The 18710-nt window shown below is 36.2% G+C and overlaps 1 protein-coding gene across 6 annotated transcripts in view; it reads left to right on the plus strand.

Annotated features, from left to right (window-relative positions):
• Positions 1–407: 407 nt before the first annotated feature.
• Uck (Uridine-cytidine kinase) overlaps positions 408–18710 on the plus strand; it is a 329786-nt gene continuing 311483 nt past the window's right edge. For all 6 annotated transcript variants that reach the window (XR_011333491.1, XM_069833408.1, XM_069833409.1 and 3 more), the window contains exon 1: positions 408–906. Coding sequence is in view for 5 of the 6 variants with exons in the window: in XM_069833408.1 (XP_069689509.1) it covers positions 778–906 (129 nt within the window). In the remaining variant the exon portion in view is untranslated. The remainder of the gene's footprint in view (positions 907–18710) is intronic.

Below are 18710 nucleotides of genomic sequence, written 5' to 3' on the forward strand. Positions count from 1 at the left end.
TAATCTTTGTTCTGAGGTATTAGTTCCATAGCCTCACACATTACAAATATTTTTGTCCATTCTTTCACTTTATCATTTTTTGTCAGTGTGTTTGAAAAAGTACCGAATAATATATCCTTTGATTCTTTAATCATATTAAGTACAGTTAATTTGCTTTCAATTGGCGGCATTTCAGTCGAAAAGAGAAATCAAAACACAAGCAACTTATCTTTCTAACCTCAAACAACAATACCTACCAATGACTATAAACAAATGAACTGAAACAGCTGACTAGTGGAAAAGGTCATGTGACTAGTGAACAATTGTCACAAGTTACTAGACTCGTAAAATAGTTTGAGAAACAGAATCTACTAGAGTTGTGAAATATACTCTGGTAACTAGTAACTAGTGAACTAGTAAACTAGTATTTTTGAGAAACAGGCCCCTGGCTGTATCAACCCTATGACCAGTGCCTTGCCTGCCGCTTGAGCGCAAGTGTCGTGAATGTTGGCAAAAAAAGTGTTGAAGTTGCGCGACTGTATATATTAGACTGTGGTGCTACGATACAGAATACCAGCGCCAATTGTGTGTCCAGATATATAACTACAACATCTTTCTGTTTGTGATCTGTCTATATTTGAATCACGGTCGTGGATAAAAAAGAATAAGAACAATCACAGCAGCATCTACAACAACAACATCAATAAAGGAAACGAGGCAGCACGATGTCAATTGCTACGAATTGAGTGGTATTATTAGGATTAACAGTTTCAGGTCATATTCTGATATAACAGAGGGATGGCTGAAAATATGTCGGAGACACGAAAGACTAACGATACATGCATTCGATTTAGTAGCAAACTCAATGGCGTAGAAGGCAAAACTCCCTTTTTGATCGGCGTAGCTGGTGGTACAGCTAGTGGCAAGGTAAGTGTTAATATGATTGGTATGTAAGAATCTTTATTAGCTACGCTATTTTGTAATTTTGGACTAACACTCCACCAGGATTTTTTTTCCCACCAACTACGATTTTATGCTTTACTTTTGAAAGGTAATCCAAAAATTTTCAGAAAAACATACTTTATTTCGATTGTAACCTAAAATAACAAATCACAACCTAAACTAACCTAACTAAAGCAAAATTTGGTATTCTCCAGACCACTTCTCACTACTGCAGTTATGTTGTTTTGCGCACAATTGTATATAATCACTGTTGCCAACATCAACTCCTCAAAAGTAATAATCTTGTAAATACCTAAAATTGGATAAATCGCAATACAGCGAACGCCAGTAGGGGAAGTTATCCCCCCCCCACATGAAATGTGTTTTCAACACAACACTCGCCTATCACGTAGTGTGTCTGATGAGCTAGTAGGGGAAAAGTGGTAGGGGTCGTGGGCGGAGCTTCTACGTTCGCTATATTGCGATTTGCCCCTAAAATTTGTTTTTGCGAGTTATACTAAAATCCTAAAGTAACCTAATCTTACCTTTTCCGGTAATTTTCTAGGAGACGTTGCATATAGACCACTTTTACACGAAATCTAAAATTTGTTTTTGCGAGATATACTAAAACCTTAACCTAACCTAACCTAACCTTTTCCTTAATCTGTGACAGGTTACGTTAGGTTAGGTTAGTGTTTTAGTATACGTTGTATACACAGGTTAAGTTTAGTGTAAAAGTGGTCTATATGCAACGACGTCTCCTAGCAAATTACAGGTTTGGTTTGTTAAGGTTTTGGTCAATGTAGAGTATCCAACGCCCACTGAACGAATATTTCACACTTTTATCACTGCCAATGCGCTATAAACCAATTTTCGGCAATGTAATGTAAAAGACTGCCTACAGATATTTGGAAAGTTTCAGAGAAAATTCACAAATTCGATCTTCTAACACGATTTTTTTTTTTTAAATAATTAAGTAATTTGCTGGGGGACATCGTTAGATATAGACCACTCTTACACTAAACTGGAGTAATTTGAGCTTGTTAATCAGATATGATTCTACTTACTGTTTTTATACGCTCACCTGTTATGTAATTTTTATTTTATACATATTTCATTGTTATTGCCCATCCAAAGATCGTTAGGAACGATGAATATTACTTAATATCTCCTATCTTTCTTCAAATAGTGTTTATATGCCATGCTAATTTTCATTTGTTTTCATAAGTTAACAATCATGCACAATGGGAGCAACATATAAGAAATTATTTTCCTACACAATCCATGCTATATTCACGTTGTTTTGAAATGATTAATCGAAGATGGTTTGCTTATTGTTTATTACAAGCACATTTGTATGTAATTTCTATTTCATACGTTTTTTTTTCTATCCATACGTTTTATTACAAGCACATTTGAATGTAATTTCTATTCCATACGTTTTTTGTCTATGGTGAATATTATTCATGCTTGTTTCCGGTATTTCTTAAAATAATGTTATGTGGCATGTTACTTTTTATTTGTCGTTATTTACGTAAACATGATGCGCCAAAAAATAAATAATAATAATAATTTCGTACTCATTCCACATCCTATATATTCACATTTGTTTTCAGTGATTTATTAAAGAATGTACCGGTATTTAAAAGACTAATTATTTAGAAACATGTTACATAAATCATCCTTGTGCCAAAAGAGAATGCTCCCTGGACCAAATTGTCGTATTTTGCAGTGGTCGTCAATACTCGCTGAAATGGGTAATAATATAATATAATTATGTTGTACGTAGCATTTAGAAACATGTTACGTAAATCATTCTTGTGCCAAAAAGGGATTGCTCCCTGACCAAATTATCGTATTTTGCAGTGGTCGTTTAGTACTCGCTGAAATGGGTAATAATATAATTAAGCCCCGATGATGATCCGACGTGTAGCAAATGATGTAAAAAGCGGGGTATCGGGGCTGCAAGCCCCGATGATGATCCGACGTGTAGCAAATGATGTTAAAAGCGGGGTATCGGGGCTGCAAGCCCCGATGATGATCCGACGTGTAGCAAATGATGTAAAAAGCGGGGTATCGGGGCTGCAAGCCCCGATGGTGATCTAACGTGTAGCACATGAGGTAAAAAGCGGGGTATTGGGGCTGCAAGCCCTGATAATGATCTGACGTGTAGCACATGATGTAAAAAGCGGGGTATCGGGGCTTGATCTGACATGTAGCACATGATGTAAAAAGTGGGGTATCGGGGCTGCAAGCCCCGATGATGATCGACGTGTAGCACATGATGTAAAAAGCGGGGTATTGGGGCTGCAAGCCCTGATGATGATCGACTTGTAGCACATGATGTAAAAAGCGGGGTATCGGGGCTGCTATAATTATGTTATGTAGGTTAGATTATGTGTGCAGTATTCTCAAAGGTTAGGTTAGGTTAGGGTAGATTAGGTGTGTAGCATTATATGAAAGGTTAGGTTATGTTAGATTAGTTGTATAGTATTATATGAGGTTATGTTAGGTTAGGGTAGGGTAGATTAGGTGTGTAGCATTATATGAAAGGTATTATATGAGGTTATGTTATGTATAGTATTATGTGAGGTTATGTTTGATTAGATTATGTATGTAGTATTCTCAAAAGTTAGGTTAGGATAGATTAGGTGTGTACTATTCCTTAGTATAATTCAAAGGCATTTTCAGTTATTTACTTTTATTCATGCAAATTTGCTGCAAGTGTAAAATCGCCAGTAATTTTATTTACCAGAGTTGGCAACCCTAAACATACATCTTTTTTTGCTTTGGAACCACAGATTTTTTTTTATTTGCGAATTGTTGACTGAATAGAATTGTGTAAATTTCATTTATTGAGCGTGATATATTTATTAATTTGTGCTTTGTGAAGTTATTCCATTTCTCTGTTTAATATGATGAGTTAAAAAAATGCAAAGAAAATCTGTTGTTATAATATTATTATCTTGTACATAGCAAGATCGATTATTCAATTGATAGGATATTTTATGAGGTTGTCATGACTGAGATATCTATTGTCAATTGCTTTTATTTCTCAGAAGGCCTTGACTGACAGGTATATAAGGACCGGCGCTGTTAGGAGCGGTGGTCGGGGTTTGGGATGGCCCACAAGCAACAAGTTATACTAAATATGTTTAGTGTAAAACTGGCCTATGTCTGTATAGTGGGCGGGACATAAGTAACATTCACCAAGGTTTTTAGAGCTTATTCGGCGGATGTCAGCTAACTAGCTTACTCCGATTGTTATCAAGCAGTAAACGTTGTCTACCAACAAACATAACATTACGCTACCATTCAAAGCTACGTAAAACTTAAAAAGTGTAAAACCATAATCCACCTGCAACAATTTACGCATTTAAATGATGGGAATTAGTCAATATGGAGTATCTTCCGACCACTTTTATCACTGCCAATGTGTCGCTATAAACCAATTTTCAGTACTTTTATCACAACCAAAACACATTTGAATTCTTTATACTTTACATATATATTCATATTTAATATGTCATAAAACATAGTCGCAATATTTTCTTCCTGGAATTACGATCCACTTCCACTAGATGGCTACCGACACCAGCAGCAGGGCCAGCAATACATGCAAACGAAATTATACTAAGTGTGAGGAGTGTTACTAAGTACAGGTGTGTAGTATTATGTGAAGTGTTAGGTTAGGTTAGATTAGGTGTGTATTTTTATGAGAGAGTTTAGGTTAGGTTTGATTAGGTGTGTAGTATTATTAATATGTTGACACTGAAACATTAACGAAATATGGCCGTATTCTTCCTTTACACACAACGATATTCGTATATAAGTAAGGTACGCATTTATGGCGGGTTGGCTGGGCTTACAGGTCTCCCAGTGATCACTTCAATTTCTACTAATCAATACTATAAATCCCAGGCGTTTTCAAGGTAGGCTTTATAAAGTTACAATAGTGTTTGAGACATAAGTAATATTCACCCATATCTATGATCTACTGCATTTACACAAAAAAATCCGGGTGAAACGTAGGTATCTCCCCACATTACACAATTCCTTGGCCTCATAATGAGTTTCCAACGTACGACACAACTCGAAGTCTCAGCGTTGCTTGGAAACCATTAGCTTGGGAGAAAGGCAATATTCACTGATTGCGCAGCTGGCAGCCTTCCCTGTGGAGAAAAATTCGTTTTGGCACCGGGAATCGAACCCAGAACCGTCAGTTTGGCGCGCTGAGTGCTTTTTCCATCTGAGCTATGTCGAGACCTGATTCCCAGCACCGGCTGAACTCTACTCCTTTGTGTTGTCATTGGCCTACTACCTGCGTTTTAGACATATGTTACGTATGTATGCAGGAGAGTTTGGCTGTCACTGGGAATCGGGTCTCAGCATAGCTCAGATGGAAAGAGCACTCAGCACGCCAAGCTGAGGGTCCTGGTTCAATTCCCGGTGCTGGCACAAATTTTTCTCCACTAATTAGTATCTATGTGATGACTACACTTAGTCACTGATTATAAAATATTCAACAGAGGACAGCGAGGTTCTCTAATTAGATTTGCCACACTCACTGTTGTCGTTTTTAGCCTTTGTTGTTCTGATTTGGTTTGTATAACCACCTGAAGATGTAATGGTATGAGTGTAAATGTGACATTTAATTGTAATTCAAATAGATGATAAATTGTAGATTTCTCTATACAACCCATGTCAAAAGAATTTTTGTTTTCATTTTCGGCTGCCATTTCACTCCAACAACAAGAAACAAAGAACAAATGTCGACTATGAAAACATTTCAGATTCACTGACAGGATGGCCACATCTGTGACTGAAGTGATCAACGTCCAGCCAGTTTCGTTCCCCAGTCAGGTCATAATGGAAATTATGGTGGACAAAGCAGACAATGCAGAGGGTTTTGTCAGGGTACTCCTGTTTTCCTCTATCATTTCACCATTGCTCTCCACTCCCCCTCGTTTCATTTATCATCTGCGATAGTTTAAAAAAGGCTGGGGTGAAGTCTTGGGGGTAGAACAGGTTTCCAAAACTGACTCAGAAAGGACTTGGGGCTCTGGGCCTCTGGGGCTTATCAGCTACTAGTCCGCGAAAAGGGGACCTGGTCCTATCAGAGACAGTGGCAGGTTGGCTCACCTTAGTGTCAGATTCTTGAATGGCACTGTCGAACTTGGTCAATCATTGCATACCAATATAGGGCGCACATTGGGCCAAAGCATGCCTCATAAAGCCAAGCCAAAGATTCTGTGTCGGCAGCGAGTAATTGGCCAGTGGTTGGCGTGTCGCACTGTGTGAGTTGTGCTCAACCATCGACAATGACAATTTTGTGGGTGATAATCGTCCACTCAGTGCGACAGACATTGACACTGACTTCAGTTAGTGGTCTGTGTGGGTTAATAATATGTGTTTCCATACTGATTCCTGACCACCTACAAGTGAACTGTCATTTTGTGGTTGTGCTGTGGTCCGTGTGAATTCAGCATTAAGCTTTACATTTTTTAAATACCGTATTAATTTTCTTTTGCAGGACTTGCTAATTTTTTGGTTGTTTTAGAGTTGACTATATAATATTCTTTTCATTTTTTGGATAAAAAAATGAAAACATTGGATAGTATATTTTGTTTTGGGGTGTTTGAAAGTTATAAAAATTGAATTCAAAGCAAAAATAATAATGTTTTTTTTTTAATTATTTCAATTTACAAAAGTGTTAATAATTCACCCATTCTTAAACCAAATTAGATGAAATTTAGTATATTTATAAGGAGTACTATAATTGTACAAAATTTCAGACTTAACCTTTATTTGTTTAGAAAATTTCACCTTAGTAAGCCTATACCATTTTATTTATACATGCATTAATATCTAGGTCATAATTCATGTGTATGATCTTTGGGTAGATCAGTAGGTAGCAACCACCGTGGCTCAGTCAGTTAAGGTGCATGCCTGCTGGTCTGAAGTTGAGCTTGAGTGCTGGTTCGGTCCCTGCTTGAGCTGATTACCTGGTTGGGTTTTTTCCGAGGTTTTCCCCAACCGTAAGGTGAATGCCAGGTAATCTGTGGCGAATCCTCAGCCTCATCTCGCCAAAATACCATCTCACTATCACCAGTCTCATCAATGCTAAATAGCCTCATAGTTGATACAGCGTTGTTAAATAACCAACTTATAAAAAATCAGTAGGTGTTGAACTATTGTTATGATTTTCTGTTTCTATTGTCGTGTGTTATATAATTATGCCTTGTATGGTACTTACAAATGGCTTTTAAGGAACCTGAAGGTTCATTGCCACCCTCACATAAGCTCTCCATCGGTTCCTATGCTGTGCAAGATTAATCCACTCTCTATCATCATATCCCACCTCCCTCAAATCTGTTTTAATATCATCCTCCCATCTACGTCTCGGCCTCACCAAAGGTCTTTTTCCCTCCAGTCTCACAACTAACACTCAATATGCATTTCTGGATTTGCCCATATGTGCTACATGCCCTGCCCATCTCAAACATCGGGATTTAATGTTACTAATTATGTCAGGTAAAGAATACAATGCGTGTAGTTCTGCGTTGTGTAACTTTCTCCATTCTCCTGTAACTTCATCCCTCTTAGCCCCAAATATTTTCCTAAGAATCTTTTTCTCATACACCCTTAATCTCTGTTCCTCTCTCAAAGTGAAGTCCAACTTTCACAACCATATAGAACAGCCAGTAATATAACTGTTTTATAAATTCTAACTTTCAGAGTTTTTGACTGCAGACTAGATGACAAAACCTTCTCAACCGAATAATAACAGGCATTTCCCATATTTATTGTGCGTTTAATTTCCTCCCAAGTGTTATTTATATTTGTTACTGTTGCTCCAAGATATATTAATTTTTCCACCTCTTCGAATGATAAATCTCCAATTTTTATATTTCCATTTCGTACAATATTCTGGTCACGAGACATAATCATATACCTCGTCTTTTCAGGATTTACTCCCAAACTTATCGCTTTACTTGCTCCAAGTAAAATTTCCATGTTTTCCCTAATCATTTGTGGATTTTCTCCTCACATATTCACGTCATCTGCGTAGACAAGAAACTGATGTAATCCGTTCAATTCCAAACCCTGTCTGTTATCCTGAACTTTCCTAGTGGCATATTCTAGAGCAGAATTAAACAGTAAAGGTGATAGTGCATCTCCTTGCTTTAGCCCGCAGTGAATTGGAAAAGCATCAGATAGAAACTGGCCTATACGGACTCTACTGTAAGTTTTACTCAGACACATTTTAATTAATCGAACTAGTTTCTTGGGAATATCGAATTCAATAAGAATATTATATAAGACTTCTCTCTTAACCAAGTCATACGCCTTTTTGAAATCCATGAATAACTGATGTACTGTATCCTTATACTCCCATTTTTTCTCCAGTATCTGTCGAATACAAGAAATCTGATCAATAGTCTATCTGTTACGCCTAAAACTTCACTGATGATCCCCAGTAATTTCATCTATGTACGGAATTAATCTTCTCAAAAGATTGTTGGACAAAATTTTGTACGTCGTCAACAAAAATGATATTCCTCGAAAGTTACCACAGTTATTCTTTTCCCTCTTCTTAAAAATAGGTACAATTATGGACTCCTTCCATTGTTCTGGTACAATTTCCTTTTACCAAATTGCAAGTACAAGTTTATAAATTTCATTATAGATAATGCTCTTCCACCATCTTGTATTAATTCTGCTGGAATTTGATCGATACCTGGAGAGTTGTACTTTTTCAGATTTTCTATCACAATTTCGACTTCTGAAAGTGTGGGTTCAGGTATAAATGGCTCAGCAGTTTGTATTTGAATTTCGTGCTGATCATTTTTATTTGGCCTATGTACATTTAGTACTTGCCCAAAATAGCTTTTCCATCTGTTCAGGACTGAATGAGAGTCTGCAAGCAAGTCACCATCTTCATCCTTGATCATGATTACCCTTGCTGATATCCGTTGTTAAATTCTTTTATATCCTTATATAAATCCCGAATGTTTTTATTCTTACTATTTGTTTCTACCTCATTCAGTTTTTCCTTCAAGTAACCTCTCTTTTTATTCCTAAGTGTACAACTTGTTTCCCATCTTTCATTGAAATAATTATATCTCTATTCTCCTCAACGGATCCTGTAAGAATTTCAATTTTGTCTGTTTCCTTCTTTTTACTACCATGCAACAATCTTCATCAAACCACGGTTTATTTTTCTCAGTTTCATAATAACCTATGCTCTGCTCAGCTGCAATTTTGATACTATCTCTGATATTTTCCCACATGCTATTGACATTCGAACTCTTTCTCAACTTTGTCGGACCTATTCGAAATTTCGACCTGATAATGTTGCTTAGTTCCTCGTCTTTTAATTTTAGAAAATTAAATTTACTAATATTAACTTGTTGCTCTACTCGCTTGGCACTGATTGTCTTTCTCTTAATTCTTCAATTACCAAATAATGGTCAGAATTACAGTCTGCCCCCCTGAAAGTTCGAATGTCTACTATACTGGTATGTCTCCATTTATCTATTAAGATGTGATCTATTTGGTTGTGTGTTAATCCATCTGGAGAAGTTAAAGTATATTTATGTATATCCTTATGGGGGAATGTTGTACTTTTGACAATTAAATTTTTCGATGTGGCAAAGTTGACTAATCTAACTCCATTGTCACTACTAATTGCGTGTAGGCTCTCTTTTCCAATAGTTGGTCTAAAAATATCCTCCCGTCCTACTTTAGCATTGAAATCCCCCAATAAAATTTTCATGTGATATCTAGGGAACTGATCAAAAGTATGTTCCAATTCCTCATAGAAGCTATCCTTTATATCGTCGTCTTTCTCTTCTGTAGAGGCATGAGCATTTATAACTACGATATCGCACCATTTACCCTTAAGTACTAAATACGATAATCTGTCTCTGATAAATTCGACCTTTTCTACTGCTGATTTTATTCTTTTATGAACTGAACAAAGAATTCTGTTCCTAATTGATGGTTATTGTTTCCTTCCCCATAATGCAACAAGTAATCTCCTATTTGTGATATGCCATTCCCATCTAACCTAACCTCTTGTACTCTGACGAAGTCTATTCTATATCTAGCTAGATCTTTTGTTACTAATGTTACCCTTCCTGTTCTATACAGACTAGTTATGTTCCATGTACCAAATCTCATAACCTTATTCTTTTGCTGTGATTGTGCCAGAGAATCAGTCCCATTCCGAGGTTTATTGTATGGATTCGTAAGAAGCTGTTTTTTACGATGATGGGTTGTTAGCCTTTTGCCCAACCCCCAAGCTGGAGGACCAACCCTTATCAGCTGTCCATGACTGCTTATTCAATATATTCGCAGCTACTCTCCATATCTGGAGGCTGTCTCGTCTATCTGCAACCTGAGGACGCGCCATGCCGTGGTGATAGGGACCCACAATACATGGATAATTATGCCATGTATTCATTTTAACTGAATTCAGTTTTTAATGATTATGAACATTATGATAATGGTGATTGAGGCAGTGATGAAACATGGTATGTAAATTTTCAGTCTGACATTTGCCTTTGTGACTAAGGGAAACCATGAGAAATCTCCTTCAAATTGGCCAGGCACTGGGTTTGAACCCCCGACCTCCCAAATGCGAGTCTAGTGTGTTGCAGCATTCTTATGTTATGACAGTATGAACTAATAACCAAAATAATAATGTTATCACAATTTCAAGCTCGAACAATTTTTTTTACCACAACCTTAACAATCACAACACATTTCTGATATTTAAGTGCACATTATTTAGCAATTTAGTCAGTGTCATCACCTCTGTGCTCTTTCAACAATATGCATTTATATTGTACTAAAATTTATAACTTCTGACAATGTAATGATCCCAAATTCTAAGTTCACACGTATATAGGACATTGAATGACAGATAAAATATTTTATTTAAAACAAAATTCAAAGGACACATTTTCTATAATTAAAGGTTAAAGGTCATAATGGCTAACCTTGACATTTCAGAAACTAATAATATACCTATGCAACTTATTATTGTAAAGGGTATGAAATCAGCTTTCTAACAGTTTTTTAATCATTGCTTTATGCTTAATAGGTCCCAAGTTAGAGTAATTTTTAACCCCAAGTTGTACAGCAAATATGAAAGATGTTTAAACTTTGCAACAACGTTGTGTCAAAATGGTTTCATTTATAATTTAAAAAAATGTACATGGACACACACTTCTGTGTGGCCAACGATTTACCAAAGGGTATATCTTTAAATGTAAAAATGAGGACACCATACCAATCTGGGTGAGGGCAAAACTAGTGCTGAGTTAATTCTGGTGATTTCAGAAGTGCAAATCCACCAGTACATATCTTATTTTTATTGTGCTCCATGCTCTGATATATAATTCCTAAATTATTATATAATCTGAATATGTATGTAGAAATGGCAACAAGAATTAAGTTCACTCTACAACCAAATATCAGCCACTAGAAGGTAACTTCATTTGAACAGTTCATGAATATTTCTCTGTTGATCCGATTTACTTTAAAATGTCAGGAATTTTTAACAAACATACGAATGTAATGCTACACAACTGAAATGACGAAAGTTGTGGGCCTACTTCATTAAAGCTAATCCTTTTAGTGACTCCTCAACAAGGCAATTCGTCTCCTTAGATTATTACATTTGAATTAAAGAAATGACAAAATGTTTGGTGAGCTGGCAAAGAACTCTCGATTTTCTTCTGGAAGTTTGTGTATACTAATGACGTAGACAAATTGAGGAAACAGCACAAACAGAACCTCGTGTGCGAACCTATCCTTTGAGCATTAAAGTAGATAGAGAAGGCTCTTGATAATACTCTACCAGATGAACGTGACACTATATAACAGCCTTGTCTGACCAATTGATATTAGGCAAAACATTACGCAATGTACTGCACATAAATTGTATTACCATAATATAATGATAGCCCCTCCTAGAAGGTATTAAGTTAAAAAAATTTGGTAGATTCTAATTTAGTAACTTTCATGTTTTATTGTGAATATTACTATCTTGTTTTATAGTAAAAAAATTAAATAATCCAAAGATTTGTTCACTTGTTAGCCCACCTGCAGTAAAAAGGTTAAGGAAGCAGAATAAAGAGACAGTTCTCAAGAACATTATGATATGTATTTATATTTGATGTTTATTACTGGACCCACGTCATAATCTAAGGCATTCTGCCTAGGACTCGAATTATGGAATGCGTGTGGTTCGATTCCCCATGGGGGAAGAAATTTCCTGATAAAATTTCTGCCAGTGTATGGGATTGGTCCCCACACAGCACTGTGATGCATTTAGGGAGCTACGATAGGCATGTAGTGAAATCTGGTTATGGCAATCTGCTATAATGGTTGGGGAGATCGTTCACCTCTTTGGAAGCATGTGGACATGAGGCTAGGCAGTTGGCTGGTCGCCCTGGCTCTCAATGTTACTCCATGGATTTTATATTTTATTTATTACTGAAATTGTGAGTTACATGCATGAGTCTCGTTTTAGAGTATGAATCACTTAAATATTATATAACATAGTTCATTCTTAAGCTTGTGTAATGAAAAGTTATTCTATGACAACTTAATAACAAACATAAATCATAATAGGCACTTACATCACAGGTATGGTTTAAAATGCATTAAACAGAACTTCATTAAAACACAAGATGTAATACAATTAAAATTAGCCTACTGACACTGTTATAGAATATAATAGTAATAATTACACCTACATTTATACGAAAAAAATGTTATACTACACTCCATTATAACCTAATAGATACTGTATTAAATGCAATTTGCACAAGATACAAAATATAACATAACACAACCAAAAAGTTAATACATGGGAAAATAGGTATAACCTGTGCCTAAACCTATAAGATATTAAATAAATGTGCACAAGATACAAAATATAAAACAACCAAGAAGTTAATTAGGCATACATAAGTATAACTTGTGCTTAATCTATAAGATATTTAACACTGTGCACAAGTTTAGCTATTGCTTTTTGTGGTGAATGCTCTAGATTGGCTTCTATTTCATTCAGTTTTTCCTCCTTTAAAACTGTTTGTGTTAGGGAAGGTTTTTTGTCCAACACTGAACCTGTGATTTCAGATTTCATTACCAATAAGAGAAATACCTTTATTTCATTTTCATTTATTTTATTTTATTCCATAGATTTTACATCGGCATTGTAGCTGTAACGGCTGGGGGAATCATCGTGCTAACCCCACGATACCGCCATTCTGGTTGGATGATCGTCCACCTCTTCTTCGGTATATGAACGTGAGTTCAGCAGCCTGCTGGTCGGTCATGGCCCTTCATGGACTGTCGTGCCTCGGATTATTATTACATAAAGTGAAGTCCAATGCCCTTTTACTGAAAACAGTCTTCCCAAACAAGAACACTGAGCAATTTCTCTTTCTAAGTTACGTAGGCACAAAAAGCATCTTCTTTTTGGCATTATGCTTGGATGAAATCCATATCCACCTTCTGGGGCCGTTTGACTCCACACTGGGCAAATGCTTGAAGGACATTCATGTTCAAGTATGGATTGTTGACTCTGTGCTTCATATGTGGTCTTATTAGTTCAAGGTTGTAACATCGCGCCAAGTTTGTTTCTTATGGCTGCTAAACGTCGTCCTTCCAGATTTGTACAGTATACATTAGGCTACATTATTAGTTGTGATGAAGTAACTCCATCCATGCTTCAGTATTGACGAATATTCCTCTTACGACACCTGGAGAAATTTTTGTAATATTATGAGTAGCACCTGGTTAGAAGGTGGTAGTGTTTTACTCCACTGAGTTAGAATGTTCGCAGGCAGGGAGTATTTTCTGTGTGATTGATGTCAGATGCTTCATCACTACTTATTCTTCATCACTACTTATGTATTATGTATTCTGAACTATCCGATATAGACCTGTATTCAGGTTCATTCTCTGAGGCTTTGCTAGATTCATCCAACCATTCAGAAATTGCGGTTGAAGAATTAGAATTATCTGTGTTTATTGTAGTACTTGAAGTAGGCCTTTTTTTAGAAATGCTAGTTGATGTCATACTTTATACAAAAGAATAAAACTTTCTAAGTTTAGAAATAAGTGTGTGAATAGAAGTAAGAATAAACATTTGCATGATTTCTATTTTATTCTCTCTATGAGGCCGGGAGGGGAACATCCCTATACACCTCGAACTGAGGCCTATTGTGCGCCCCTGGAATGAGTTGCAGCCCAACGACTGCACCCATGCCGAACCGACCTAAGCCATAACACCCTAACGACCAGTCCTGTCATCCCTCTAAGTCCGTGTACCATTCCACCACAACAGCCTTCACCACATTCCCCCCTCAAACGGACTGAAGTGTATGCCACCCGTCCCGTCGGGAGGGGAGTGGGTTCCTTTGCTGGGTCACCAAATACCATTCTTTGAGATATCCATGGAGGCCGGCCGAGAGCGTCAGGAGTATCAAAGGGCTGCCGCAGGCGTGATCTGAAGGCCAAGAAATACAACCGGAATGATAAGGAAAGGATGATGAGGAGGGGGAAAGGAAGTGGCGAGAATGAGTGGAGTTCCATACGCCTGATAAAGTTACCTGATATTCATCCATAGGAGTGAGGAGAAAACCCCCGAAAAACCTCACACATGCAACTCGTCTCAAGGGGAGAATCAAACCCCAGCCCGATGGGTTCAGGAGCGAACACATTACCACGAGACTACAGCGGTGGATATTATTTCTATTAGTAAGACACAAAAAACACAATTAGAATAATAAAAATCCTTGCATTTCACAGCACTGAGAACAGCAGCTTACTCTGTCAATGTTAAATCCAAAAATGGTTATAAAATTAAAATTAATATGACTTGAAGAGGAGTTGCAGAAAAAAGGGACTGTGGCAAAGAATATAAAAAAAGAAAGAAAATAGCAGATATGACTGATCGTGAAAAAAGAAATGTTCAAAGAGAAGTGAAATCTGGAGTACCGAAGTTTAGAAGAAACCTTAAACAGTGGGCTGTAAAGGAAAGATATTTAAGATGTAATACCCCCTGATAGTGTACATTCCAACAATCCACATAATATATTCAGAACATAAGCTTACAGTTTGGATCATCAAGACAAAGGAATGTAGGCAGGAAGAAAAAGGCACTAGCCAGAACCAAGGCATACAGAAAGGTAAAAGATTTGGAAACCAAACTAAAAGATGCCTACAAGAAACTGAAAAGCTGAAAATAAAATGGTTATCCTTCAACTAGGTTTATCTCATTTAGAGAATAATAATAATTAGATATGTTTATTTATTATTTTTTTTTACAAATTTTCATTTCTTTATATAGTATGTAACTACTGTCCCCATTTTGGTAACAACGGTCCCTTGGCTTTTTTTTAAATTAAAAATCTGACATAAAAAATTTTTTTAAGCTCAACTGATACCAGAATCTTCAATAATAGGAGCAAATGTAACCAATGTGAGAAAAAAATACACAATTTAATATAATATATTTTTTCCAGTTTTGTTATTCATATTTGCCCATTTCAGAATATTCACCCACAGTTGGGTATATGGTTTAAAAATCCAGGTGAAAATGTCTTAGGACTAGTTCAAATAGCTTGCATAATTGCGTAAATCTACTTACCATTGTACTTCATAATGATGTAAGGAAGTTTGTTGCCAGAGTTGTCTCCCCTCCCCGAAAAAATTCTATGGAAATTTGTAATTATGTAAACTACACTTAGGGGTGTAATTGTAAATAAAATAGTCCCATGGAGCACCAAAAAAGTTTATTATTATTATTATTATTATTATTATTATTACAACTACTATTAAGACAATAAGATATATGGATCATATTATGCGGAGACTAAGAGGAAGATAGGAAATAGGAAAGACTGGAGAATGGTGGGTTTGCAGTGAAGGACTTGCCCTTAGGCAGAAAACTATGAATGAAATTAATATTAAGTCAATAGTCATCAACAAAAATTTAATCTTTACATAGATAACCTGTCTTTTGTTTCCTGCCTTCTTTCAAAAGCTGAGCTAAATATCTCCTGTAAAGAAGGTTACCTATTCGAAAGCTGAGCTAAATATCTCCTTTAAAGAAGGTTAATATAGCCTGACTTACATTTAACATACTTTTTATGGATTACGAAAGCATTCAAAAGTCTCCAAAACAGGCACCTTTCACTTCGTGCAAGTTTCGAAATTGTGAATAGTACTGTGGAACAACAGAGTCGTGATAATAATAATAATAATAATAATAATAATAATAATAATAATGATGATGATGATGATGATTTATTTTAGCTAGCAGAGTTAAGACCATAAGGCCTTCTCTTCCACTCAACCAGCAAAAAGAATACATACACATGTATGAACTTACAAGCTACAAAGAATTCAACAAGAAGTTTCTTAAGTGACTCAAACAGTGAATGGAGGAACAGATTTTTTTTTATCGTTTCTTTAACTTGAAAATTCCAATTTAGATTATTATCGAAAAAGAAGGCAAGATTTTTTACGACAAATGAATAAGGGATTAGTGTGTTGTTAAGTATAACAACTGAAAGATTATTGTTATTAAGAGAGTTAACTAAACGCTTGTGGCCAATAATTATAGCTTGAGTCTTACTTGAATTAAGTGCAAGTCCGAAATTGGCCACCCTAGTGGAGACAGTGCCTAGGTCACAATTCAACTTATCAATTGATTCATTGATTGTATTGGGTCTGGAATGTGTGTAAAGTTGTAGGTCGTCAGCATAGAGGTGATATTGGCAATACTGTAAGTTCTTTGATACGTCATTAATGTAGATAGAGAAGAGTAGTGGTCCTAATACAGAGCCCTGTGGCACTCCTGCCTTTGTGCATCGCCATTGGGAGAACTGATTACCAAGTGAAACACACTGTTGGCGGTCACGTAGTTAGGAGGCCATCCAGCTCAAGGTATTATCTGACAGATGCAAAGTCTTCATCTTTGCAAGAAGCAGGTCTATATCAACAGAACTAAAGGCATTGCTGAAATCGAGAAGAGTTAGTGCTGTTACTTCACCCCTATCCATAGTTTCACGGATGTTCTCAGTCACTTTAAGTAGAACTGTAGTAGTGCTGTGTCCAGGCCTAAAACCCAATTGATGGTCATCAAGGAGTTTGTGTTCGTCGAGATAGTTCGTAAGTTGTCTGTGTATAATATGTTCTGATGCTTTTGAAAGAGTGGTAGGAATTGATATTGGTCTGTATTGGATTACTGTGGAAGGTGTGTTAGATTTCAATAAAGGTTTTACTATGCCATTTTTCAGAGTAAGGAGTAGGACCCAGTCATAATAGATACATTGAATATATGGGTGATGGTCGACAGAATCACATCTATTATTTTACACAGGAGAACAATATTTATATTGTCTATACCTTGGGCTTTAGATTTCATATGTCGCAGCATCTATTATGTCAGTCGGGTTAATGTGTTTAAAGAAGAATTTATCCCACACAGGTTGGGGGTAAGATCTGAGAAATTAGAGTTTCTTGTTTATGTAATGGTTCAGGTGGAGCAGTGACGAAATGTCATACAGGTGAAGTTGCAGATGCAGTAAAAGTGAAAGTGGACACTGTATTTTTAAAGAACCATGGCTATGAAGAAGTATTTGTATTTTTGTTATAATTAATTTGCTTTTCCGTAATAATTCTAGCTGTTGCTGTAATATAATAGTGGGGGGAGGGGAATCCATAATAGTTGGCATCTCTGCATTAAATATGAAATTCACATAGGAAGCAATATTTTATTCTGTCATGTTGCAGTGATGTATGGATATTCACATATGAAGATAATTTTGGACTTAACCCCAACAGACATTGTGAATGAAAAACATTGTATGTACTGTTTCAGTCAATATAAATCTGTCTTCAGAGAAAACAGAAGAAGTTTAGTTTTCGAATACTTGAAAGAAACTTTCGTCAACTGTTGTTTTGGTAACAGAGAATAAAATATTGTGTGCTATGTGAATTTCATATTTAATGCAGAAATGCCAACTATTATGGATTCCCCCCACCGCCACTATTACGACATTATGGCCACAGCTAGAATTATTACGGAAAAGCAAATTAATTACAACAAAAAAATACATAGAACATAAAAGAAGGGGAAAAGGTAGCCTATGTCAAGCCTGAGTGCTTCTATGCACATCATCTGACAACTCAACTAAGCAGATCAGATCGTCATTTCCAAAGAGAAATATGCAGTTTCCAATATTGTACTTTCCCTGAACACATTATAAATGGATCTAGACTAAATGCAAATTGGGCCAAAATTGCAGATGTCAGGAATGAAAATGGATAAAGAAAGTATAAAACATATTCAAATAAAAATAATAATCATCATCATCATCATCAACTATACATGTTATAGTCCCAGGAGGACTGTTACAGTCCACAAAAGTTTTCAGCCCATCTCTTCATTTGATCTCCTGCCTCTAGGTTGGTAATGCAGGATTGTACGAGAGATTCTAGTTCTAGACATATGCCTCACATGCTGATGTCAGTTATCAGATAAAGATAAAAAACTAAATATGGACATTACTTTAAAATTGTCGTCTGACAGCATTAATTAATTGATCATCTTAGCACATGGACAAAACACACTCACTCACTACCTGTGTTGAATAAATTTCCGTTTGTGGCAAAAGAGGCACTTAGGACACTGGACTTTCACAGGGCAGGGTACGGTATGCATATACGGAATTAAGTGAAAAAAAAAAATACACAGA

The sequence above is a fragment of the Periplaneta americana genome, chromosome 8 (assembly GCF_040183065.1).
Source record: "Periplaneta americana isolate PAMFEO1 chromosome 8, P.americana_PAMFEO1_priV1, whole genome shotgun sequence".
Lineage (NCBI taxonomy): Eukaryota > Metazoa > Arthropoda > Insecta > Blattodea > Blattidae > Periplaneta > Periplaneta americana.